The 28,000-nt window shown below is 39.3% G+C and overlaps 1 protein-coding gene and 1 non-coding gene across 2 annotated transcripts; both read right to left on the bottom strand.

The window, feature by feature from the left end:
• Positions 1 to 1,403: 1,403 nt before the first annotated feature.
• Positions 1,404 to 18,646, bottom strand: RPA2 (replication protein A2). Its single transcript, XM_054571507.1, has 9 exons — positions 18,456 to 18,646; positions 18,097 to 18,203; positions 14,401 to 14,502; positions 14,193 to 14,306; positions 10,256 to 10,330; positions 9,400 to 9,516; positions 3,704 to 3,811; positions 3,424 to 3,518; positions 1,404 to 2,028 (listed from the first exon to the last, which is right to left on the bottom strand). Exons 1-9 carry the CDS (start codon positions 18,466 to 18,468, stop codon positions 1,944 to 1,946), a joined length of 816 nt encoding a protein of 271 aa, XP_054427482.1. The 5' UTR covers positions 18,469 to 18,646; the 3' UTR covers positions 1,404 to 1,943.
• LOC129069503 (small nucleolar RNA SNORA26) lies at positions 2,104 to 2,228 on the bottom strand. The gene has a single exon (XR_008529005.1). It is a non-coding gene; the product is annotated as a small nucleolar RNA SNORA26 (small nucleolar RNA).
• Positions 18,647 to 28,000: the final 9,354 nt, after the last annotated feature.

The following is a 28,000-nucleotide window of genomic DNA, read 5'->3' on the forward strand; positions in this document are numbered from 1 at the left end:
ATAACGTGCTAGCAGAACACTCTATATATATCCCAGGAGACCACAGACGCCTGAAATGCAAATGCCTCCTGCTCAAGCAGGGTAGCAGCTTTATAAAGGCTGGAGTTTCAGTCTGCTGAGGAATGGGCTGCCTCACAGGCCTCTGCAAGACCACGTAAAAGCCAAGACGGCGGGGAATTCAGTGCCACTGAGCAGCTACTTCATGCTTCTGGGAATGCTGAACCAACAAGTCCTGTGATGCCAATCTCTTATTTTGCTTTAAATTCCTCATGCCTGGTCAATGGGTTAACACAGTAGGTATTCAATAAACACTTGAATTAGTGAGTAAGTAGTTTTTAATTACTAAAATTCACAAATCAAAGGAATTAAGACTTCCACCGAGGCCATCTGCTACTGCCTTGCCCATTTGAGGGCAACAGCCTGATAACTAGAAAGAGAAGTTGACTTATAAAAGTGTCCTATCATGCATTCCAAGTTCAAATGTACATGGTTTTTTAAAGCTCACTGTCCTTTATAGGAAATAATCATGAAGCAAACATACTGGTTGACTTTTAACATCTGCACTCCTCCCAAGATGGAAACTACTTACTCTGCATGTATAGAAAGTAACAACCAGCTGGTTCACGGTTAGAAACCAGTGCAGTGAAGCCTTCTCCACTAAGATCTTATTTAGAAATACAGTTAAAAAAATTATAGAATTTTTATTTGCATATTACACCTCATTAACTTACCTCAGAATTAGTTCTTTCATTCAAGAAGTAGCTTACTTTCTGGAGTTGTCAGAACCATCTTTGAACTAGTTTCTTCTCCCACGAGAAAAGGAGCTGATTAACTTGGCCAAAAAATAGCTGAGGTTTTTACAAAGTTTCACCTTGACATGACATGGCAGGTATTTGATTCATTCACATGGTTATATACTGCTAGAATCAAGATTAAGTCCATTTTATAACCCTCATTAATGGTAAAGCTAGATGCTTTACAAACTTTATTTCATTCAAGTTTCTTAACAAACCTAGAAGGAAATGACACTGTTGTCTTTACTGTAAATTAATTTTGACAGAGAAACATCAATTTGACCAGGGATCGCACCGCAACCTTGGCTTATTGAGACAATGCTCTAACCAACTGAGCTACCTGGCCTGCGCACCATTGCTGTCTTTTCATAAATGGAGGCTCTCAGAGCTGACGTACCCTGCTCAAGATCCTAACCAAAACGCAAGAGCCAAGATGTCGAACCCAAGTTAAGCTATGCTATACTGTCTCACATAAGGTAGTAGTTATACTAACTAAAAAAGAAAAATAAGAATGTTTTCACAAGTTACTACAATAATATAACTACTTTATTAACCACATGAATGTACTTATTTTGTACAAAACAGTAACATTTCTTCCACTCCTCTGACACAAAAGGCCACCTCCCTAGAACATTATGTTTACAAAAATGCTTTTGACATTAGCCACAACAAGTTGAAGAAAAAGTGCAATTCTGAAATGAATACCACATAACCAAAATGGGAGACAAAACTAGAGATTAGCAGTTTTCTTGGGTATCTCTCTGCTGACAGGCCCTCGTCATACTCATTTTCTGTCAACAGAAGATATTTTAGGAATAGAGACTCTCGAGTATTATATAAGTAATACTGGCCAACTCTCTTGGTAGCATTGTTCTTCCACTTCCATCTATCCTGACATTATTGTAACTAGCTAATTTGTAACTTCTTGAAGAAATTCTACTCTGGTTCATACCTCTGTCAGTTGGCTATCTCCCTTTGAGCTTCAAAAAAACAGAAGAGCAGTAAGTTTCAAAAGGAGGTCAATTGAGACCTTTTATCGATGAAACCTACTTTCTAGAAGTCACCTGGTCAAACTATGCACAGCTGGAGAAAGCAGATTGCAAAACTAAGTCCAGCTGGAAAATATGCTGGGGATTCAATTAGATCCAATTACTCTGCATCTGTGGATTTAAAATGATCATCATCCACAGTAGAATAGATGTGCCCCTCGTTGCTTAGAAAATCCACAGCTTGCCTAGAAAGAAAAGGAGAGAAAAGGCTCATTTCGTTTTTTAAAAAAAATTCTTACATTAAAAAAAGTCTTTTTTTTAGCTCTGACACTAGACTGGTTCCAAAGAACTGTTTTACCATCTCTTCTCTGGGTTTTATGGAGACTGACTTTACCCCCCTTCTGTGTTAGCCTCTTAAGACACTGTGTCAACCTTAAAATGGCACAAGAAATGGCAAAGGCTCATTTTCAAACCATACAGAAGGCAATTACCTTTCTGATATTGCCAAAAATGTAAATTTCAACCATGCCTCCACCCCCACTTTATAACCTAATTAAGCATTCACATCCATTTGCTCACAGAAAGCTCTTGCAGGGAGAGATGCTGGTAAACAAACAAACAAACAAACAAACCCAGAAAACTTAAGTAATCCATGGAGACATGGCTATTGGGAGAGGGCTGCCTTGGATCCCTCTCCAAAATTGTGTCAAGGCAAGAAAACAGGGCCTCACTTAAACACTAGCCTAAGCAAATCAAAACAAGGGCCTAAAGCTATACAGTTCATCCTGCACACAAAAATCTCCTAGTATAAAGAGCTATTTTTAAAAGTTGCCCCTCCCCACCGACCTGCTGAAACTCTAACACCTCGTCTGAGAAGTAAAGTTACAGGAAGGAAAGGAAAGATCTTCCCAGAAATGATAAGAGGCCTTCAAACCTTTCAAGGCTCTCAGGGCCAGTGTCAGTAACATATCAAGTAACAGTAACAATTTATAGAACACCTATTATGTGTCTGTCACATGAGGTCATCATCATAGTAACTGAGACAGAAACTATTATCCTCATTTCATAGGACAGGAGATGGAATTAGACCTGAGCATTTTTTTTCTGTCTGGGCCTAGAATATTAGATGATTTATGGTAACAACCATAACAAGCACCAGAACACTCAGTTTGGTTGATTAGTTCACTAGAATCAGGAAACTTCTTATCTAACATGTTATCACAACAAGAACTTCAGGAAAGGACTGTCTAATGGCTTTCAGGTCCAGACGGTCCAGTGCACATATCTCCTTAGTGGGGATGGTAATACAAATGGGACTGTACGCCTGAGGACCAGGAGCGAAGGACCTTGATCCTCCAGATTAAATTGACAAGGGGTATTAGGTCAATTTTTGCTCAAAATTACATCCCAGTACATAATGGGATTCCATATTTGTTGAGTGAACAAATGAATGAGTGATGTGACAGCACCATCTTTTTGAGTTCTTTTTGTATTTTTCCATGATTGAACAATTTCTTTTCTGTCAATAGGCTGCAATCCACACATAGTTTTTTAAAACTCACTTCTCATTACCAGGAAACTCTGATGAGGTAAAATGGGTATAATTCTGGAGCACTAGCTCACAGAAACCAAATACTTACTTTATTGAGGCTACAGTCATGTGCTGAAGCTGGTTCTTGAGCTCGTGAAAGTTCAATCCTTGAGGTCTTGGGCAAGCCTTAATCAAATTCAGCACCTAAACATTCAAATCAGAAAGATTTTAGCAACTACTTTGAATCAGCCCTCTTATTAAAACCTAAGTGTCTTTATTGGAAGGAACCAAGTTGGGTGCTTAGACAGCCTTAGAAACATTAAGGGAGTAAGAAAATTTAGGATTATCTGTTTTGCATTTCTGGAGCCACTCAGGTATGCATAATTTACCTGGTTTTGGGCCACAGTGAGGCCATTTGCTGGTATGAAGCTATTCCCACCAAAGTTCCCTGCTTCACCCATTCCTGGATTGCTGGTAGGTGCTCTCCCTGCTGAGGGCTAAATTAAAAGGTTCACAACATTAGAAAATTCATCAATTTAACCATACTCCTTGCTATTTTAAAGAGCTTGTTAATAAGCAGTTTACAAAAAACAATTTAGGCAAAGTTTTCCCAATATCAAGTAATTACACTGGAAGAGCGAGCTACTATCTGATATTTCAAAGGAAGGTAAAGTAATCCTTTGAAGCACTTCATATCAAACAGGGAGGAAAGTACCTCCTGACTCCTATTCTGTGTGACATGAGGGGAACCAGAGGAAAACTAGCACTGAAAAGAAAATTACTCATGTTTGCTATAATGACATTCTTGGTGATGAATCACTCAAGCATTCACTGAGTGGCAACTAGGCATGAAGTGTTACAGTGGAAGAAAATAATAGTTCCCACAGCCCCTTTTCAACAAACAAATTTTACAAAACAGACTATAATCACTGTTTTCATTTCCCTTCTCTTTAGGTACTCCTCAACCCCTCAATATCTGAGTTCTCCCCAATACACCTTTGAAACTGTTCTCACCAAAGAGAACAACCAACATAGCCGGTAGTCTCTTTATAACACTTGACCTCTCAGAAGCAGACACTGCTGAGCATACTTCTCTTGTAACATACCCCTCTTTAGGCTTCATTTTTATTTTTAAGAGATCTTGTTTATTTTTAGAGGGAAAAGGAGGGAGAAAGAGAGGAAGGGAAACATCGATGTGAGAGAAACATCAATCAGTTGCCTCTTGTTTGTGCCCTGTGTGGGGACTGAACCCCGCAACCCATGCATGTGCCCTAACTGGGAATTGAACTGGCGACCTTTAGCTTTGCAGGATGACCCCCAACCAACTGGGTCACACACCAATCGGGATTCTCTAGGCTTTTTATACCACATTCTTCTCGTTCTCCACTTACCTCTCAAACTATACCTTCTCCATATCCCTTACCAGCCTCCTTTTCTACTGTCTCCCAAAAGGCTTATAGTTCTCCCAGGATTTCATTCCAGACCTCCTCCTAGGCCACAAATCTTTATTCCCAGCCATCTATTGGGTATCTCTACCTAGTTATCTTATATTTCAAGATAAAATTAATTACTTTCCTCCTCGAAACTGTTTGCCCTGCTATATCCCATCTCAGTTAGAAACCCAAATCTAATCATGCAGATCTCATTCATTCGCTTACCGTCCACAATCTGTCACCACAGCCTTTTAATACCATTTTCAGTGTTGTTCAAGTCAGTCCTCAACACCCCTGGTCTTCTGATTGGCATTTCAGCTGCTAGTCTCTCCTACTCCAATCAACCCTCCTTGTTACCGTTGTAACTTCAGGTCAAGCCACTACTCTGCCTAAAAGCTCCCAAGTGGCTCCCCCTGCCTGTGAAAATATATAAAACTCCTATACATTCAAGACCTACAACTAGACATCAAAATCTGTATCTTATTCCTTATAACTCCTTTTTCAACACACTTTACTCCCTAGCTGCACTTGGACTTCCTGCCATCCACAAAAACACCCCCCTCACTGGAACCTACTGTTTCCTGTCTAGAATGCTCCTCTCCTCATCTGCCTGCTAAACGCTTCCTTGACATTCTTCAAGCCAAGTTAAGCCATGGTCTTCCTTTTTGGCTCTCACAGCATTTGGCCATTTTTTCTCATAGCAGCCATCACACTGTTTGCATGACACTTTCCCCCACAAGTCCCTTCATGTTTGCACAGTGCCTAGTGCTCGGTCAATATTTAATCGATTGAACTGAGTAAGTAAGGATGACAGATTAAATACTAAGTACTCGTAACAGGATAGAGGAGCACTGTGGAGGCTCATCAGGAGAAATCCCATCCAGTCAGGAGAGTCATTCATTCAATAAATGTTCATTAGCTGTCTACTGCTTTGAGGAAAACAAAACAAAACAAAACAAACAAAACAAAACACCAACACAGTCGTGGTTCTTTGGTTTCAAGCTAGATACCTTCACACTGCCTGCTGGTGCAACAGAAGTTTACATTTTATGACCCAGTAGTACTGAACTGAATGCTATTTCCTACCTGATTACCTCTGCTGAAATGACCTCATGTCCTGCTTCAAGTGACCCCACCTCCTCCAGGGAGTCTTTCTTGACGTCCAAGTCAGGATAGGAAACCCTTCTCAGGTTCTGCGGCACCCTGCACTTGCCCCTTACCACTGGCTTAAGTGCTCTGAACCTCCAATGCTTAATGTAAACTCTTTGAGGGAAAGGACTATTTACTCCCAGTTTCCACTCCCTAACCAATTCTTACTTTAGGATTGTTTGTATTGTAACAATTGATACATACATATACATGAGCAAAAGTAGGCTTATAGTTATTCCTACGGAACACAATAATTATAATGTGAGAATAAACTGAGTTTTGCGTACTCACAACTGTAAACCTACTTTTGCCACACCCCATATGTTATGAAGTATAGGAATAAAATAGCTTTCTACCCAATCTCATTCTCAAACCCACCTTCCCCCTCTCCTCTATTGAAGCCTATCTTTTAAAGATCTATGTTTCCAAATTTGAGAGCAGACCTCTCTTATCATCTTATTGACTTCTAGGTAGAATTCTGCAATTATCTCTGTTCCCTTCTTCTTAACATACTCTTTCAGAGTATTCTAGAGAATTACATTTCCTGGTTTCCTCCTACCAAACTGGCAACTGCTTCAACTTTCCCTGGCTCCTATTCTGCTTCCAGACTTTTAAAGGTTAGTGCCCTAGGGCTTAGGTCTCTGACCTCTTAACTCCCTAGCTATTTCATTCAAGCCTTAAATATCACCTATACAACAGTGACTCCCAGAGTTCTATCTCTATCCCTGACATCTTCCTTGAGTCCCTATCTTATAATACCTTCACTCAATCGATTCTGTTCTCCACTTAGATATTTAACTGGCATTTCATACTTGGTTAAGTCCAAAACAGAACTGTGGATTTTACCCTCCAAGCTTGCTGGCTTCACCTAGCTGCTCAAGTTCAAACCTAAGAGTCATTTCTGAACCCTCTCTTTTCTTTACATCCTATGTCCAATCCTCCAATAGGTACTGTCAGGTCTCCCTTCAAATAATATCGAAGTGCAACTACTAATTCCAGCTGCTGTTACCATTCTCCTAAACTACTTTTGTAGCTATTCTTGGTGCCTCAGAGTCTATTTTCCACACAGCAGCCTGAGTGAGATTTTAAATACATAAATCAGACCACCTCATTCCCTAGACAAAACCTTCTGAAGGTTTGGAATCAATTAGAATAAAGTAATCCTTACTATGATCTACAAAGCCCTACATGATTTGAATCCTGGTTCCTAGCCTACATCCAACTGTTTTCTCTCTCATTTGCTTCCCTTCAGACATTCTGGCCTTCTTGTTGGTCTCACACAAGCCAAGCTTATTCCAGCTTCATGGATTCTGACTTTCCATTCCCTCTGCTTGGAATGTTCTTCCTCCATCTCAATTATGGTCCCCCAACCTCCTGGAGCAACACACACATTTTATTGATTATGTTATTACAGTTGTCCCATTTTTCTCTCCCCCTTATTCCACTCTGCCCTGCACCCACCCTTCCATCAGCATCCCCCACCCTTAGTTCATGTCCATGGGTCGTACATATAAATTCTCTGGCTTCTCCAGTTCCTATGCTATTCTTAACCTCTCCCTGTCTATTTTGTTTCTACTACTTATACTTATTCCCAGTACCTTTCCCCCCATTCTCCTCTCTCCCCCTCCCCACTGATCTCCTTTACTGTGATTCTTCTGTTCCTGTTCTAGTTGTTTGCTTAGTTTGTTTCTGTTTCAGGTTCAGTTGTTGATAGTTGGGAGTCTGCTCTCATTTTACTGTTCATAGTTTTTGATCTCCTTTTTCTTAGGTAAGGCCCTTTAACATGTCATATAGTAAGGGCTTGGTGATGATGGACTCCTTTCACTCGACCTCATCTGGGAAGCACTTTATCTGCCCTTCCATTCTAAATGACAGCTTGGCTGGAGAGAGTAATCTTGGATGGTAGGTTCTTGCCTTTCATGACTTTTTCAATACTTCTCTCCAGCCCCTTCTTGCCTGCAAGCTTTCTTTTGAGAAACCAGCTGAGAGTCTTATGGGAACTCCCTTGTAGGTACCTGTCTCCTTTTCTCTTGCGGCTTTTAAGATTCTCTCATCATCTTTAATCTTGGGTAATGTAATTATCATGTGCCTTGGTGTGTGCTTCCTTGGGTCCAACTTCTCTGGGACTCTCTGAGCTTCCTGGGTCTCCTGGAAGTCTATTTCCTTGGCCAGAGTGGGGAAGTTCTCTTTCATTATTTTTTCAAATAAGTTTTCAATTTCGTGCTCTTCCTCTCTTCCTTCTGGCACCCCTATGATTCGGATGTTGGAACCTCTGGCAGTTCTGGTTACTTTTTGTTTTTAGATTTGTTGTTGTCCTTTTGGCTGTGCAAGGAGACAAAGTGTATCTACCTACACCTCCATCTTGGATGTAAGTCATAGTCCTCAATTGTGCCATTCTTATTCCCTCCATTACTCTCTTCTATTCTGCTTAATTTTATTTCAGCACATCTGTAACTATCTAAAATACATATTTTTTTCTTATTTATTGCCCATTTCTCTCAAGAACTTACGTTTGAGGGCACTTTGTCCATCTTGTTAACTGTTGTATTCCAAGAGCCTAGACTAATGACTGGCAAATACTAGGCTCAATAAATATTTTTCAAATGATAGAATATATTATCTCTGTATCCCCAGTACTTAACAAAGAGCTTGGCACAGAACAGGATGCAATAGCATCCTTAATGGCTCATCAGTCTCTCTCCTACTGTAATCAATCCTGCATCTTGCCATCAGAATCAGAGGCACAGAAACAAAAAAACAGACTGACAATGACGAGAGGAGAGGGGGAAGAAGGGAGGATAAGGAGGAAAAGAAGAGGAAGGGTCTAATCAAGGAACAGGTTTAAATGACCGATAGATGTAGACAACAGGGTGGGGACAAAATGTGGGAGCGGGGAGTGGGCAGAGCAGGGGAGAGAAATGGGGGAAAATTAGGACAACTGTAATAGAACAACAATTAAAAAAAAGAGAGAAAGAAAGAAACATCTAAGGACATTCTAACACTGGAATCAACAAACCCCTTGTGTGGTCCTAGACCGTCTTGCCAAACTGAATTCATACAACAGAAAAGGTTGACAAATTTCAGTATGAAACAAGAAATACAATTTCAGGGACAAAATAAGGGTGCATACATTTTAACTATGTAGCCAACTGGCTGGAAGGAAAGCAGCAAAAATGCTGTCCTAGTTGAGATTTTTCTTTGACTATGGACCGACAATCCTGGCACTAAGAGCTGAGCCTATAGTTACGTGTCTACACTTGAAGTTTGTCTTAGGTCCCAGCCATCCATGCCTGTGGGGTCGGAGGAACTCATAATTCTGAAGGGAACATGATTGCTTCAGTGGAATAAAATAACATGGCAAATCTCATGCAGAAAATGTTTTAAGGACCAAGTGATACCTTTCTTCTGGCTCAACCTTCAAAATGTCAAGTTAATCAAAGCCAGAGGATAGAAGCTTACTATGCTCTTACAGGGAAGAGAAAACAATGAATGAAGCTGCTCACCTGGCTGTTAGTTCTGGTCAGCATCATGTGCGCATTCACTACTTCCAGAATATGTGCAGTGAACTCATTCATATCATCCAGGGGCATGATCTTAAAGGCTACGAGGCTTTTTTTGTTCTATTAAAGAGAAAAGTGAATTGGGACAATAAGCATATTCAAGTCAACTTCAGTTCAAAAACATTATGGCTCTTTTCTCAGTTACATTTTGCTAATATGGGAAAAATGTGTTACACACTTAAAACTTTTAACTCAAGGCTAATCCAAAATATAGTCAATAAAATATTATAAAAAACCCCAAACCAAATCAGAGATGTTCAACGACTTGCTCAAGGTTATACTACCAAGCAAAGCCTAGTATCCTGACTCTAGATGCAGGGTCCACCCATCTACACCTAGCGGAGATCACAGGTGGCAACTGCAAGTGGAGATCCTGTTCTTTCTCTACCATTCTTAGTTTTCTATTAAGGTAAAAATCCATTATTTCCTTTTGAAAAAGAGAACAGTAAAATAACTTCATTATAACTCCCATTTTTAAACATGGAAACTTAAGTTTTTAAGAGTTTATTTGTTTTTAGAGAGAGGGGCAGGGAGTGAGAGAAACATCCATGTGTGAGAAATACCTCGGTCAGTTGTCTTTCACACACCCCTAATGGGGGACCTGGCCTGCAACCCAGGCACTAGCCCTGACTCGCGATCAAAGAAGCAACCTTTCGGTTCTCAGTCCAGTGCTTAATCCACTGAGCCACATCAGCCAGGGTGGGACTTTAGTTAAGTTTTATATATCCTAAACACAGGCATGAATCCAGAAATTGTTTCACGCAAATACATTTTACAGTCATTTTTTCCCTGACTTTACCTGAAAAGATCTCAGATGGCCAGCCACTTTCACATATGTTTCTGGAGGAACCACAGTGTTTTCACCACTGGCATCCTAACAGATGAAATACAAACATATCACTAAGGTTTTAGTGATGTTGGTGAAAGTCTCATCAAAATCTCTAAATTACGTACAGAAAGTGATAAAGTGAAACGGCTATAGTACCCTAATATGGCACTAACTAGTTTACCCTCCCTTTTAGAATTTACTTTTTTGTAAAATCAGAAATTAGAATAAAAATCTCTAAGTGTAATTTCCAGTTCCAAAGCTCTATGTTTTGCACATCATAAAAAAGCAAACAATTATTGTACTCTCATTCAATGCTGTTATGCACACAACTTTCTGGTGGACAGTGGACATACTTACCAGCATAGCAGTTCTACTTTTAGGAATTAAAGGAATTAAGAACATGTATTAACATTTAGCTTCAGGAATATTCACCATAGCATAGATTACAATACAAAAAAATTAGAACACCTTAAATATCTAACACCATAGAATTCTATTAATTGCCTGGGAAGACCAATTGTGACATGTAGGAAAAAGCTCATTTCCCATGTGGGGGAAAAGTACACACCAAAATGTTAATAATGGTTAACTGGGATATTGGGGTTTCCTAGAACATGTACACATTCCTTATAAGAAAATATATATAAACCAAGTCTTAAAAATTTTTGATTATAAAATACACAACTATAAAAAACTAGAATTTTTTTAAAATGTCTTTAAAAATAAAACATCCAATTCCCATCACATGGAGATCATCAACTATTTTGCATTTCACTCCACCTATTGTTTTACATAGCTGAATCTACACCAGATAAAACACCCAAATTAACATTAAACATAGTAAAAAATTTTAATCTCACTAAAACCAAAGAAATACAAGTAAAAAAATAAGAAAATTCTCATCGACAAGACTGTATTTTTAAAAACTATCCAACAAAAATTTAAGATTCATAAAACCCATTGTCAAAAAAGATGTGGACAGCTAACTGGATACTCTCATGCACTAATGAAATACATAAATTGGTATCTTTATGAAGGAGAAAAAAACCCTGTAAAAATGTAAATGTGAGATTTTTTTTTAAGTAAAAAAATATAAAATGTATGTTTCAGAAACTCTAGTTTTAAGACTTCATCTTAAAAAGACTACCTTATAATCATGAAGAGATGTCCACAAAGGTATTCTTTGGGGCACTGTCTATAATAGCAAATGATTGGAAACAAGCTAAATGTTCCCTGATTGGGTCTGCTGTTAATTAAGAGATGGAATAGGCAACTGCTAAAAATGATTATCTAAATCTATATTTACTGACATTAAGAAATCAGTTCTACAACATGGTTTTGAATAAAGAGATTACAGAGCAGTTGCATATCATCCTTTATATAAAATTGTATGCATACATCTAATATATGTACAGATACGCAAAGAGAAATGTCTGAAATCTATTTACCAAAATGTTATAACAATAGTCATCTCTGGGATATGGGATTTCAGGTGATTTTAAAATGTTTTATAAGCAAGCATGGTAAATTTTGCATGAGCCTGAAGTATTATGCATTTTTAGTATCTACCTCCCCATTTGATGGCAGGGACTGTCTTTTTCAATCTTTGTATACCTAGAGCCCAGCAGTTTGGTTTAGAATATATATCCCAATAATAACTAGTAAATAAATTATCCTGTATTTTCCTGAGAAGAAAATAAATAACTACCAAGTTATTTCTCCATAGATGACTTGTGGATTTTGAAGTAAAAACAGAATATAAAGTGTTTACTATCCAAATTTTCTATAATGTATTTTATTTTTTATTTTTAAATATTTTATTTATTTTTAGATAGGGGAAGGGAGGGAGAAAGAGAGGGAGAGAAACATCAATGTATGGTTGCCTCTCACGTGCTCCCCAGCTGGGGACCTGGCCTGCAACCCAGACATATGTCCTGACTGGAAATCAAATCTGTGACCTTTTGGTTAGCAGGCCAGCGCTCAATCCACTGAGTCACACCAGCCAGGGCTATAATGTATTTTAAAAACAACAATATAAAACAAGAGGACTTCTGCCCAATTAAAAAACAAAAAAAAGACATGTATTTTCTTTGTCTATTTTTTCCATATGTTACTCTGCAAAAATGGGGTCACACTAGACATATTATCTTGTAACCTGCTCTTTTCCTATTAACAATTTATGGTAAACATTTCTTTGTGATCATACATACTTTTCTACATCATTTGGAATATTTTATGAACGTACCAAAGTTTAATTAATAATACCCTATTGCCAGCATTTTGAGATTGCTTTTAAGTTTTCATTACTACAAATAATGCTATGATCAGCATTGTTACAACTGAATCATTGCACATGTATTTAATTATTTCCTTAATGTATTAGGTTGGCCAAAGAGTTCGCTCGCTTTTTTCCCCCTAAGATGGCTCTAATAGCACTTAGACGTCTTTAACTTCATACAAAACAATTTTGTTAGATTGTGTTGTGACAGCTGTCATATCAGCATGCATTAAAAAAACTTACCGAATTGGTGAATTTTTGTGTAGCCATTTTAATATTGAAGATGGAAGAAAACATGTGACATTTTTGGCATATTATACTCCATTATTTCAAGAAAGGTAAAAACACCACTGAAATGCAAAAACAAACAAACAAACAACTCCACCCATAAAAACCCACAAAGGTTTGTGCATTGTATAGAGAAGGTGCTGAGGCTGATCAAACATGCCAAAGTGATTTACAAAGTTTTGTGCTGGAGATCTCCTGCTGGACAATGCTCCATGGTCTGGTTGACCAGCTGGAAGGTGACAGTGATCAAATGACGACATTAGTTAAGAACAATCAATGTTATACCACATGGTAGATAGCTGACATACTCAAAATATCCAAATCAATAGTTATTGGTGAAAATGAAGAATGTGTCTTTTATTTTACAGAAAAAACTGAATGGACTTTTTGGCCAATCCAATAAATCTCTAGCAGTGGAGTATGAGAAAAAATCAACATTTTTATGATGGGTGGTTTCCATCATCAGCTGGCTTTTGAAAAAACTTTTATCAATTTATACTTATCAGAGTATGATGGTATCTACTTGCCCATAAAAACAGTGACTAAGTGCTAGAGGCACCGTGCTAGCTACTGCTCTCATCAGATGTAGGCATGCCATTCTAATTTTTCTTTGCCAACCTAGTAAGTTAAAAATATCTTAGCCCTGTCTGGTGTGGCTCAGTGGACTGAGCGCTGGCCTGTGAACCAAAGGGTTGTCAGTTCGATTCCCAGTGTAGGGCACATGCCTTGGTTGCAGGCCAGGTCCCCACCAGGGGGCACACAAGAAGCAACTACACACTGATGTTTCTCTCCCTTTCCTCTCTCTAAAAATAAATGAAACCTTTTTTTTTTTTTTAAAAAGATATCTTAATGTTTATTAAAACTGCTTTTGTTATTATTATTATTATAATTTATATTTCATCTACAATGAATTATCTGTGCTGCTTTGCCCATTTCTCTAAAATATAGTTGGTTTTTCTTTGTAAGAGCTTTTATTATACAAAAATTTTAAGTGTTTGTAATATGTTGCAGAACATTTTCCCATTTATTTAAATATCTACCCAGGGCCCCCATGTATCTAGCATTGCTCTAGGTTTTGGGGATACAATGACAACCTAAAACTCCTTGTTCTCACAGTTTATATTCTAGTGCCTCTTGTCACTTGCCTTTTAACTTTGTTTATAGTATTTTGGAAAGTTTGTGAGATTTTAAACCTTTATGAAATGAGGTATATTAATCTCATCTTTGATGTCTTGCTTATGCATTATTTTTATAATAAGAACCTTTAAAAAGTAAAACTAAAAATAGTCCAACATCTCCAAAGTCCCAAAGTAACCCCACCCTGATTCAAAAACTGCTTACATCTGTGTCAACCCACTGGCGAACATCCATGGGTGCAGCTGTCATGTCATCTATTTTGTAAACAATGTTGGTTGGGGCCTTCTCTGCATGTCTGATTATCCCCACAATGACGACCTAGATCAGAAGAAAAAAAAGTCCGGTTTTCTTCAAAACCAAAGTAATACTTACATATTTTTAAATGAAGTAATTTTTATTTCATTCTTAATACCTGTGAAATCTCAACATTCCCAATTCTGAACACTTCATCAATCATAGTGGCAGAAAGCAGCTGAGATATGGTACAGGGTACAACGTGCTGGGCTCGGGCTCTCTGAAAGGAGTGTACATAAATTCAATTGAAATAATAACGACCACTCATATAATACCTGCTATATATGCCAAGAACTGTGCATATAACATTGGATCTTCAAAACAAACCTCATTGTCCTTGCTTCACAGAAATGGAAACCAAGGTTATATAGCTAACAAATGCCAGGTTTGACTTCAGAGCTCCTGATGAATGGCTAAGTTTGTGTTGTACTAGAGATTCACCAAAATAAGTGGACCAGAGTGAGGACAGCATAAGGAATGACCTACTTCCTGAATAAACTTTTCCAGAGGAAACCCCAGCTTTATGCTGAAGGCAAGCTGGAGCTATTTGTCACTGATAAGATGGTAACTGGAAAGGGTTTGAGAAATGGCCATTTTGAGACAGAACTTTGGACTTGCTCTAAATTTCTTACTATAGCAGAGGTGTGACTTCCATTAGGACAGATACTCTGACAATCACATGGAAATCTTCGGAAAAATGGGATAAAAGCTTGGCTATAATAGGCATCTTAAAGGAAAGGAACAGAATGTGATAGGCAGAAGATTATCTAGTAAGGACACGCGAATCACATCCTGAAGCAGTCTGACAATAGCATTAACTCTTTTTTTGCCTATGATTGGCCAGGGGTTGTCTGGGTGACATAAAGATGAGTACAGTTTGCCCTTAACACACTCCAAACCTAGCGGAGGTAAAAACACAAGTAACAAACTTGATCTTGATACACTACAGAACGAGATGCGCTACGTGGGGTATCAGAAAAATGTAGTGGCGACCTGGAGAAGAGTGAGCATTTTAGGCTGACCTTTGAAGTGCAAAAAATTTGAGAGTGAAAAAATGGCCGAGGAATTAGCATTACAGGCTGAGGACAAATATGCACTCCCACAGACTCATAGAGGGAATATACAAGACAAAAAAAGCAAAAAGCATAGCAGATTAAAGATCAGAGTTCTCCCTGTCAGAATCAACAGGAAGTAACCTGATAACTGCTGTACATGTAAGACGGAACATAGTAGACTTTCACTGATTTAATAGTTGTAACTTTGCCCTAAAGGTCCATGACACCAGCAATGTTTTACTTTGCTGAAGTGTAATTTTGGATGGTATTGGCAGGATGGCAAAAAATAAGCCCAGCCAACCACCAAAGCACATGCCACAAAAGGCAGCATTTGAGGCTTAAGATTATGGCTCTACTACTCAGGAACCGTGTGCTTTTGGTCACATTTCTAAACTCATCTGTACCTCAGTTTCCTCATCTATAAAACCAGGTTAAAATCATTATGAAAATGAAATATGTGGTAAAGTACTTAGAATACTACCTGGTACATCATACACACTCCATAAATGTCAGCTATTGTTCCTCACTCTACATTTGCAATAGCTTTTAATAAGGATGTGAAGGAATCAACTATATTTTTCAATTTTACTTTAAGGTATTTTATAGGTGAAGTTATATGGACCATTAGTATATACAGATTTAAAATCTGCTAAGGTTCCAGATTTAGTTCTCACAGTGTATATTCTGTTCTCACTTATCACAACTGACGTTTTTATCGCATCTGCAATTTAAGAAAACAAAGAACCATTATAGTAACAGCAGCAGGAACGTGAGCTTTGGAGTCAGACAGTTATTGACCTGTGTTCAAATCCCAGCTCCACGGCCCTGGACACACTGCTAACTGTTCCGTAAAATGAAGACATTTACTTTTCAAGTTGTAAGTGAAACATAAAACATATATAAAAGTGATAATACCAATCTCTACATAGGCATTCAACAAATATTACTTCTCAGGTAAAAAAGCTATGTATAGGTAATTACTGAGATGTTAGAAATACCTTCAAATTCATCGCAAATTAGTTGTGGCTTGTGTTTTTAACAAGCACCTATTATGTGCTAGGAACCAACTGCAAAGCATTCCTGGTTTATTCCAATGAGATTTAGAGTGTGCCAGCACAATTATGTTTAACGCTGAAACAACTATTTTCTAGCTATAAGCCACACACTACTCTGAAGTACTGTGTAAAACCACCATTTTAATAGGTATAACGCTGAAAATTTCACATGGTTCAATCAAATGTTAAGTTTACAGTCAACAGAAAACATTTAAATAGGGCATTGATGTAATTTACTGCGGAAAAGGCACTAGCTTTTAAACACAAAAATACCTGGGTTTGAGCCTCCAGCTTATAACCATCATTATTCTTTGAAATGCTGTTTTAATACAAAGCCCAAGCTTGGGATCCTGAGATAAAAATTCTAACAACTGGAATGAAGAAAATTAGTTAAACTTTGGGAGAAAAAATGAGAACCAATTATCTCTCTTGCTTTCCACCTTCACAGCCTCAAAGAAGGCAAAATTAGAAAAACTAGTCCCTCTAGTCTTCATGGGAAAAAGAAAACTACAACAGAGAGAAAAAAACTGCTTCCCAAACTTTGGATTTGCTCAGCATCACGTGTGCTCTGTGTGGTTCCAGTTATTTACTGTGTAAGCTTAGGGAGTCCTTAATCTCCCTGAGCCTCCGTTGTACAGTAGAGTAAGCAATAAATACCTTACAGGATTATATGAAATGTTAAATGAAAAATATAAAGCAATGTCCAAACATATAAAAATTATCAATGAATTCTTTCCCACCAACACCCATCCCTGAATTAACAGTTCAGGTAAAAGCTTATTAATCTGTATACAAATATAGAACTTGCTAATACTGAATCGTAACACCACCTCTGAATGACACCCTAAAGAGAGGCCAAATCAACCCTGTATTTAAAGGATGAAATCAATAGCAGTTGTTAAATGCAAACTCTTTTCTGAAAGAGTAAATAACCACCACCAGCACCTGAACAGCTTTTTACAGATCACTTTCTTATACATTAGCTTATTTATGAAATCCTTGTAGTATGAGTAATACCAGTACCATTATCAGACAGGAAAAAACCAAGGGCCACCAAAACTACAGGGTTCATGTCACTTCACTAAACTCACACCTCCAGTTAAAAGGCAAAGTACATTCTAGACACTTTATTTTGGCTCCAATACTTAGCTTCATTTAAATAATATCCAGGACCATTTATTGAAAGCGACTATGGTGCAGGCACTTCATATATAGTATATTAAGTCTCGCAACAACCTTGAAAGCATGTATTATAAATCTCATTTAGTAGGTGCAAAACTGACTCCCAAGGAGGTTAAGAAATTTGTTCAATGATACTACACTCTGCAACTAGTGTTTAGAGAACAGATCTACTCGACTTTAACGACCATGTTCTTTCCACCTCATTATATCATCTATGTTTAGTTTTAAAACGACTTTGAATACATAAAAAATGTAACACAGGCTATTAATACAAGTTGTTTTCCCACAAGACTTTGGCAATATTAGTACCTTTCAAAATAAAGCCAAGGAAACAGTGGATGCAAAGTTTGGGGAGGTTCCTTTTTTCAGACTTAACAGCACTTAACTATAAGATTCTGTAAGATAATAATTGACCTTTATTGAATCAGTTATTTTATACCCTTCGCCGAATTAATTTCCTCACGAGGATGAGTTACGAGGTTCAGAACAGATAAAATAGAACGAAATACTCTTTCAACCTACTGATTTCTTTTCCGCCTGAGAAGGTGCCGGCGATCCAAAGCCGCCTGGGGACTGTGTGTAGCCACCAGCTCCCCCGAACGTGGAGCTGCCGTAGCTCTCATATCCACCTGGTTTTAAATAACAATCGTATTAGTATCTGAGTTGCTTTCCAAGCTTCTGAAAAATCCACAGGTCCCCTCAGTCTTCACTGCCCCCACCCAAACACTCCCAGCATCTACCTAATCTTCTCTCCCTGACCCCGGCCCCCAAACGCCCCATTTCAGCTCCCGCCCCTCCCCACTGCCGCGGCTACACGCCTCTCCGATTCCTGCCCTGCTTGCTAAATTCTAGTGAATCTCATCCTCTGCCCCACTTATTACTGCTATTCCACATCTTGGTCACGTTTTCCTCAGGGAAGACGCCCTGGAAGTTCCAGTTTGCTGTGTTCGCCCAGTGCCTCAGAACCTTGTTGCGGTCGCAGCGCTATATCTACTTTTCGATGGCGCCACAAACTCCTTCCCGCGAATGGCGGAGCCAATCAGTGTCCAGAACGCTTCTCGCTTCAGCCAATCAATGCTCGTGAGTCCTAGGTCTTTTCCTGTCCTTGCGGGCCGTGCTTCCGAAGACGCTCACGCCACTTCCTGTAAGGCCGGAAGCCTCCGCGGCCGTCTTTACTAAGGGCAAAACACGCTGCGCAAACGGAAGCAAGGGTTCGCAGGATGGTATCTATGCTCAATAAAGCAACCAATCCACTAATACTTCCGCATTTCAGGACCGTATAATCCCACCCCCGTCAATGAGCGGCATTTTACGTCACTCCCTTCGTTCGGCGTTTTCCTGTTCCCGCCAAATTTTCACTAATCACACGACGCCTTAATCTAAAGTGCTATAGAATTCCAGCCTCGGAGTCTCCGCCCCGCAGTCTTCGGGGATATGCGCGTTTCGGTTCCTTACAGTACTTGCTTCGCAACACCTCGTGGAATTCCTTAACCTTTAACATAAAGAGCCAAGTTCTCATTTGTTATTGCCCCCTCCGCCCCCTCCCAGTCCTGATTCTCCCCAGTGAAGCTGTAAGAAATCTGCTCTTTTGCCCAGGATGGCCTTCCTAAAAATCTGAGGATTGCGCCCTCCCGAATTGTCCTTACCCCAGTCAAATCCAGCTCCACATATTCTGTTGCTTCAACTACTCTCCGTATAATGTGGTGTGTTCCTCCTACAGAGCGTGGAACGCATCTATCAGTTCCTTGCTCTAAACACTACTAGGTTATTAGAAATCCCCCTACCACTTATTTAAAATATCTACTGATTCCTCTTTTGTTTTAAACTGTGTTGGCCATTGGGATTCAATGGTAAAGAAGGTAGACATGTTTCCTGGGCTCCTGCATCATTTTATTTTCTTTTATTAAAACAGCAGGTACTGTCTTAAGCATATTACATTTATTAACTAAATCCTGTGAGGATAGTAAAGTCCTGTTATTGTCCCTATTTTACAGATAAAAAAACTGAGGCACAAAGAGGCTGAGTTTTGGGAGCCTGCATTCAAGCCCAGAAAGTCTGATTTCATCTACCAGTGTAGTTACTATCTATGCCTTCTTGAACATCCTAGACAAACTCTAAGGACAATGGGGTTAGGCAGGAAAACTATAAATGTAGTGGGTTGGATAACAGAGGGAAAAATTTTTTCACTTTTTTCCTTCACAGTAAGGAAAATAACTACCCAAATGTAATAGTAAATAGCAACTGACATAGAGAATATGCACCCAGTATTGCCAGATCATCTTTGTGTTTTAGCAGATGTCAGATATCTGGATTTTTGTGTAAAAATTTCTGAAGTTTAAGTTTTTGAAAAAACAAACAATTTCAGAATACTGTGCAGGCCAAATAAAGATGTCTGTGGGACAGATGTTACTTGTAAGTTCTGTAAGTCTCCAAATCATTGCTGAGGAATAAACTAGATACAGCCAAAGAGAAAAGTCTGAGGCATACCAAGAAAAACATTATTATATTAAGCTCAAGGTGACTGAGACTTACATAGTCTGACAAGCAGGAACAAATTTATGATATATAGGATAAAATGTTTGAAATTAATATTGTTCTGGGAAATTTAAGATGTGAGTTTACTTGAGTTACCATGTTTTCTTGCTTCCTATTCTCCAGCCATGCTGACCCTTCAGCCACTTAAAAATGCTGGACTCCTTTTTTGCCACTGGGCTTCTGCACCTGTTGTTCTCTCACACCTAAATATTCCTCTCTTCCCCACTTACTGTATTTTGCCATGTATAATGCACACTCATGGTTTTGTGCATGTTATACATGGGATCATACCAATGGCATTTATTCATTATACCCATGTATAATGCACATCCTTATATTTCCCTCAAAAATTTGGGCAAAAATGTGTGCATTATATATGGCAAAATACGGTAATTGGCTTCATTTGGGGTTCAACCAGTTAAAAATTCAGCTGTGAATATCAACACTTAAAAAAGAAATGAAATGAATATGTCTTAATATAACCCAGTGCAAAACATCAAAATAAGATTTTTGCACATCTTTTCAAAAGCTTGATGATCTGCCCTGGTTGGTGTGGCTCAGTGGATTGAGCAATGACTGACCTGTGAACTGAAAGGTCTCCGGTTCGATTCCCAGTCAGGGCACATTTCTGAGTTGCAGGTCAGGTCCCCAGTTGGGGGCATATGAAAGGTAACCAATTGATGTATCTCCTACACATTGATGTTTCTCTCCCTCTGTTTCTCCTTCCTTTCCCTTCTCTCTAAAAGTAAATAAAGAAAATCTTAAAAAAACCCCAAAAGCATGGTGATCTGATAAATTGAACAGAGGAGTCAGTCCTCAGTCAGTGCCAAAATAATTGGTATTTACTGTGTGTGTGTGTGTGTGTGTGTGAGAGAGAGAGAGAGAGAGAATGAATTTATCTCTCAAGGTTTAGTTCTGTCACCTTACAATCTTCCTGTCACATAGTGATTTCCAAGAAGTCTTCCATTTCCCTTTCCAGGTAGGCTACTATCAAGGAAACCTGCAGCAAGACCAAAAAAAGGAGAAATTGCATTTGAAAAATGATCTGGTGACACAGACCTATTAGGATAGCTACTATTAAAAAAAAATTAGAAAACACCAAGTATTGGTGAGGATGTAGAGAAATCGGAACACTTGTGCACTGTTAGGGAGAATATAAAATGGTGCAGCCACTATAGAAAACAGTACGGTAGTTCCTCAAAAAATAGTAATAAAGTCATCATATGATCCAGCAGTATATATCCCGAAGATGAAAGCAGGGACTCAAACAGATGCTTGTACACCCGTGTTCCTAGCAACCTTATTCACAACAGCCAAAAAGTGGAAGCAACCCATTGACACACGAATTGATAAATAAAATATGATATAGATATAAAATGTGATTAATCTGTCTTAAAAAGGAAGGAAATTCTGACACATACTACAATATGGATGAACCTTGAAGATATGCTAAGTGAAATAAGCCAGTCACAAAAGGACAAATACTGTATGATACCACTTTCATGAGGTACCTAAAGTAGTCAAATTTGTAATGACAGAAAGTAGGACAGTGGTGGCCAGGGGGTGGAAAGAGTGAGGAATGGGGACTTACTGTTTAATGGGTACAGTTTCCTCATGGGAAGAAAAAGTTCTGGAGACAGATAGTGGTGATAATTGCACAAGAACATGAATATAGTTAATGTCACTGAACTGTACACCTAAAAATTGTGAAAATGGCCCTAACTAGCATGCTCAACTGTTGAGCATCATCCTGCAAAGCAAAGTCTGGTTCTGGTCATGCACATGCTTGGGTTGGGGGCCCTGTCCCTCGTTGGGACGTGTGTGAGAGGTAACCGAATGATGTTTCTCTCTCTCTCTTTCTGCCTCCCTTCCCCTCTCTCTAAGGGTAGATAAATAAAATCTTTTTTTTAATGGTGAAAATGGAAGGATTAATTTCCAGCCAAGATGGAGGCATAGGTAGATACATTTTGCCTCCTCGCACAACCAAAAGAACAACAACAAATTTAAAAACAAAAAATAACCAGATATGCCAGAAAATTGAACTGTATGGAAGTCCAACAACCAAGGAGTTAAAGAAGAAACATTCATGCAGATCGGTAGGAGGGCAGGAGATGGGCAGTCGGATAGAGAGGACACACAGCAAGGTGGCAGCTGGCAGACTGGGTGGTTCCACATTTGAGTGTAGATAAACTGAGAGAAACAGCTGGGGAGTGAGACAGACCTTGCAACCCAAGGTTCCAGTGCAGAAAAAGAAAGCCTCAAAACTCCTGGCTGTAAAAACCTGTGGGGGATGTGGCAGCAGGAGAATAACCTCATAGGAGAGTTCGTTGGAGAGACCCAGAAGGTCCTAGAATGTACGCAAACGCACCCACCCAAGAATCATCACCAGAATGGCCTGAATTGCTTGTGGGTAGTGGGGAGGTGACTGAAAGCAGGCTGAGAGCTAAGCAAGTGGCACTGTTTCCTCTCTGACCCCTACCCCGCATACAGCATCACAAGGCAGTGACCTACATTGCCCCGCCCTGGTGAATAGCTAAGGCTCCACCCCTTACAATATAATAGGTGCTCCAAGACAAAGAAATATGGCCCAAGTGAAAGAACAGATCAAAGCTCCAAAATTAGAACTAAGCGATGAAGAAATAGCCAACTTGTCAGAGGCACAGTTCAAAACACTGGTGATCAGGATGCTCACAGAGATGGTTGAGTATGGTTGCAAAATGGAGGAAAAAGTGAAGGGTATGCAAAATGAAAGAAAAATATACAGGGAACCAACAGTAAAGGGAAGTAAACCGGGACTCAAATCAACAATTTGGAGCAGAAGGAAGAGATAAACATTCACCCAGAAGAGAATGAAGAAGAAACAAGAATTTTAAAAAATGAGAAGAGGCTTAGGGACCTGTGGGACAACGTTAGAGGTTCCAACATCCGAATCATAGGGGTGCCAGAAGGAGGAGAGGAAGAGCACGAAATTGAAAACTTATTTGGAAAAATAATGAAAGAGAACTTCCCCACTCTGGCCAAGGAAATAGACTTCCAGGAGACCCAGGAAGCTCAGAGAGTCCCAAAGAAGTTGGACCCAAGGAAGCACACACCAAGGCACATGATAATTACATTACCCAAGATTAAAGATGATGAGAGAATCTTAAAAGCCGCAAGAGAAAAGGAGACAGGTACCTACAAGGGAGTTCCCATAAGACTCTCAGCTGGTTTCTCAAAAGAAAGCTTGCAGGCAAGAAGGGGCTGGAGAGAAGTATTGAAAAAGTCATGAAAGGCAAGAACCTACCATCCAAGATTACTCTCTCCAGCCAAGTTGTCATTTAGAATGGAAGGGCAGATAAAGTGCTTCCCAGATGAGGTCGAGTGAAAGGAGTCCATCATCACCAAGCCCTTACTATATGACACGTTAAAGGGCCTTATCTAAGAAAAAGGAGATCAAAAACTATGAACAGTAAAATGAGAGCAGACTCCCAACTATCAACAACTGAACCTGAAACAGAAACAAACTAAGCAAACAACTAGAACAGGAACAGAAGAATCACAGTAAAGGAGATCAGTGGGGAGGGGGAGAGAGGAGAATGGGGGGAAAGGTACTGGGAATAAGTATAAGTAGTAGACAGGGGGAGGTTAAGAATAGCATAGGAACTGGAGAAGCCAGAGAATTTATATGTATGACCCACGGACATGAACTAAGGGTGGGGGATGCTGATGGAAAGGTGGGTGCAGGGCAGAGGGAAACAAAGGGGAGAAAAAAATGGGACAAATGTAATAGTATAATCAATAAAATATATATAAAAATAAATAAAATAATAAAATGGTGAAAATGGTAAATATTATGTTGTTTGTATTTTACCATGATTTACAACATTTTTTAATCCACTTTGGTGTTTATTGAGTACATACTACATGCCATATACATACATTATCACTGCTAAATGCTTGATATGCATTATCTCCCAAAGCTTTTGACTGTCATTTTAATCTGCAAGCTCATTTTGCCTCCAATTTATAAACACATATATTTTAATCAGAATTGTCCCAACACTGATGAAGTTTCATTTATGCTCAATTCTCCGATCAATTTTTGTGCAATGAGATTTAGCTTTCCTTATTTTTCCCATTTTCAATTTTGCTGAAATTTTTTTTTTTGTTTTGTTTTTTGTGGATCAGTATTTTTTCCTGGGCAATGAGGGTTTAATTCATCATGCAAATTTGATCCACACCAATTTTTACTGATTTTTTTTTTACATCTATCACTATAATTTTATGGGTGCTCATTTATTTTTATCAAGTACAATTTGATTCACAGGACTTTTTGCAGTTTTCAGTGTTATGCACAAAATGTGATTTTTCCATTTTTTTGTTTAAGAATTTTACTGGGTGTGGTAGCCATTTTCAATTTTATATTGTACTGATTGTTTTTAGCAGTAATAATCACTATTAATTGGATAATAGTGATAGAATTATTTTAATACCAGAGAGGCTTTTGTATGTGGCAAAACACTCTCAACTATTTGTTTAATGCTCAATTTATTAAACTCTTATAAGTAGTAGAACTTGAAACCAATCTTTTGGGTATTTAAATATTGTTTACAAAATTAAATATCCTTAACATTTTAAACTGCAACTAAAGTTTTAGTATGGCCAATTCTTATGAATACTCCAACTATCTTGATGAGCAAACAAAACACAAAAAAGATAGTTTGTTGTGAAGCTAATGGCTTTTAAGCTTCAGAGCACCTCACTTGCACAGCCTCTTCCAAGGCCCTTTCTTTTGTCTAGATACGTGTTTACTTCTATACCATACTCTGAATTCTTTTTCTTAAATAAAGCCAGACAAATTACTTAAGCTTCAAGCCCCTCAAAATCTGGAGACGCCTGCCCCTGCCTCCTTGGAGCGTTGTTTTATTTATTTTGTTATCATTCTTGGGGTCTGTAATATTACTTTTATTCCTTACTGGGCTTTCAAAAATCCAATCACACTGAAAAGAAAAAGGGATGTTGTATTAGTCCACTTGACATTGGATCTGGGTCTTCAATTGATTTTTGGTCAGGACTCAAGACTTGCTTGTGTTGACCAAGGGGAGTTCCCTCGGCCCACAGATTACCAGGCTGAGCCTCCTTTTTGTAATGTTTGTAAGACTTTTAAAGTCACACCTATCTCATACGTTTAAATTTTTTGCAACCTAATGTCTTTCCTCAAAGTCATGAGCTTTCAGTTTTACTTGTCAGCATTATATAACCTTTGTCCCATTCACTACATTGGTGGGGACTTTTGCAATTTTGAAAAATTCATTTATTTCTACTGATACATTATTTTGTTGTATTCATAGGACCACATTGAAGGCTTCCCTTCCCAGAAGAGGAGGAATAGTCTGTGGAGCTAGCAGGACTCTAGGATAGTTGGCTAATTAGTTCTAGGAGCGCGCTGCTGTGTTCGCCTTCTACTTGGTTTTTGCGTGTGAGCAGCCCAGCCCATCAGCCCTTCTTGTTCTGCCCACAGTTCCATTAGCTCTGACTTCTCATAGGCGCGTGAGTTGCTTCCTTACCCAGGTGGGAACAAGTACATATGTACCCTTTGTAAACAGACATCTAATTAATAAAAGAAGCAAAGTACCTGAAACTAATATAAAATAATATTGAATATAAATACTAATTGAAAAAAATATAAAAATTAAACCAAGTACCTGTATATATTAATATTACTTATTAAAATAAAAAAGTTAAACATACCCTATAACAGTCACTGTTTAGGGGCATTTCAACTACCTTCTGGGCTCCTTTTCTACTTGGAGCTTTTCTATTTGGATTGTCGTCATGATTTCACAGCCTTTCACAAATGCTACTTGCTCCAAAAACTATAAGAGTGGCAATAATAAAATAATAATTATGCTCTTTTGATGCTGCAGTTGTCATGTCATGTCATGCCCAGTGAAAGGTTGGTTCCTTTGCCCTATCGGTACTGCTGATGTTCTTTAAAGCCTTCTGGCTGTGGCCACCTGAGGACCTTTCACTCCCATCCGGTGTGGTTCCTTCCTTTTCCCAAGATGGGAGCTCAGTGTCCCTCCTTTGCATGGAGAACAGTACCCAGGAGCCTCATGAGAGTTGTCGACAGGCAGTGGGCGCTGCTCTGGGGGGCCACTTAGTAATCACTCAGCAAGGAAAACATTTATTTTTTAAGATTAGGAGTTTACATTTATTTTCCCAATTAACACAGCATGTTACTGTACATTTGTTACACTGAGAGATATACTGTGGATAGCTTTTTTTAATAGGAGCAAAGGGCATAAGCTTGGCAAAGACATAGGATCTGGGTGTGGCTCTGGGTCAAGAGGGAAGGATCAGAAGGTCCTGCTTTATTCACTTAAACTTCACTTTATTCATTTACATCTAAATGAGGTATACACTATTGTCATCCCCATTTTACAGATGAGGAAACTGAGCTTCCCAACTCTTAACCATGATGCCTTTCAGTTTGCAGGCCAGCGCTCAGTCCACTGAACCACACCAGCTAGGGCCTGATTTGACACTTCCTTTTTTTATTTAAATACTTTTTTATTTTTCAATTAGGGTTCGCGTACTCTATGTTCGCATACATACTGTATTAGTTTCAGGTGTACATCCCAGTGATTAGACATCATATAACTTACTAAGTGGTCATCTTGATAAATCTAGTACCTCCCTATCTTGAGGGCAGAGGCTGCCCTGGGTCACATCCATCTCCCTAGGATAGGTTCCTGTTAGGTCACCGAGGTGACTAAGAAAGGACTGGGAGCCAAAAAGTTCCAATGAAGGGCTTTTATTCGAGGCGAGACAATGCGATCAGATGGGCTGAGTCAGAACGGACTGCAGCAGCAAGGGAAAGGGTAGAAGGGTTCATAGGGTGTGTAGCAGACCCCCGGGGAGGGTGGGTCACCCTGAGGATCTGCCCCAGGAGTCCTGGGTATAGGTGTTTGCAAGACAATATCCTCTGGTCAGGGATGTCTGATTTGGCAACAGAAAGTCTTAGAGATTTATGGGCCTCATTTCTGGAATAAGCTCAAGGGAGAGAGGAAGGGCAGTGAGGAATCTGCTGGTTTCCAGCAGGATACCGGCTGCTATGTCTCAGTTGCTTCCAATAATGGGGAATCTTGTGGTCAGGTATTTGGCCAGTGACGGTGTGCACACCTTCTTTGTTCCAGCATAGACGGTCGCTTAGGTCCTCCATGTCCCAATACATTTCAACAGTTCCCAGCATGAATCAATGAATGACTCTTACTCTTGGTTCATTTGTGGTTGAGCAGTTCTAACTCCAACTAGCGGTTAAATTCCTTTTATGGCAAAGACCAATCATACTGCACAGGCTTGTTCTGCTGGGTGAGGCAACATAAAAACTCCAAGGGTTAATGACATCTGCCTCTCAGAGTCTGGGGCTGGGTAGCTTCCTTGGAGAATCCAGTTGCTGGCTGGATGAACACGGTCTGAGGAACTGGCGGAACAGGTGCTACTTTCTTTTTAAGATTTTATTTATTTATTTTTAGAGAGAGGGGAAACATGATGTGTAAGAGAAACATCCACCACCAGTTGCCCCTCGCACGAGCGCCCAACCGGGGACCCGGCCCACGGCCCAGGTAATGTACTCTGACTGGGAATGAAACCAGAAACCCTTCGCTTTTCAGGGATGATGCCCAACCCACTGAGCCACGCCAGTCAGGGACTAGCACTATTTTCCAGCTCAGAGTTCAAAAGCCAGCTCACACCCTGCTAGGCAACAGAAGAAAAACCAGAGGAGCCAGATGCCTTAGATGCCTGGGAACACACAGGATCTCTCCTCAGGCAACTGGCCACCAAGTACTAGTCGGGAAGCCTGTGGCTTGAACAATAGCTCCTGGAGAACCTCAGGTCTCCTGTGAGG

The sequence above is a fragment of the Pteronotus mesoamericanus genome, unplaced genomic scaffold (assembly GCF_021234165.1).
Source record: "Pteronotus mesoamericanus isolate MK-2021 breed Mesoamerican mustached bat unplaced genomic scaffold, CSHL_Meso_final contig_221, whole genome shotgun sequence".
NCBI lineage: Eukaryota > Metazoa > Chordata > Mammalia > Chiroptera > Mormoopidae > Pteronotus > Pteronotus mesoamericanus.

Bases quoted from the DNA above. Each gene is read 5' to 3' on its own strand.
- RPA2 (XM_054571507.1), bottom strand. The intron at 14,307-14,400 runs GTATTAAGAATG...CTTCTGATCTAG, and splicing joins GGAATGTTGAGATTTCACAG to GTCGTCATTGTGGGGATAAT. The intron at 2,029-3,423 runs GTAAGTATTTGG...TTTTCTTTCTAG, and splicing joins ATGACTGTAGCCTCAATAAA to GCAAGCTGTGGATTTTCTAA.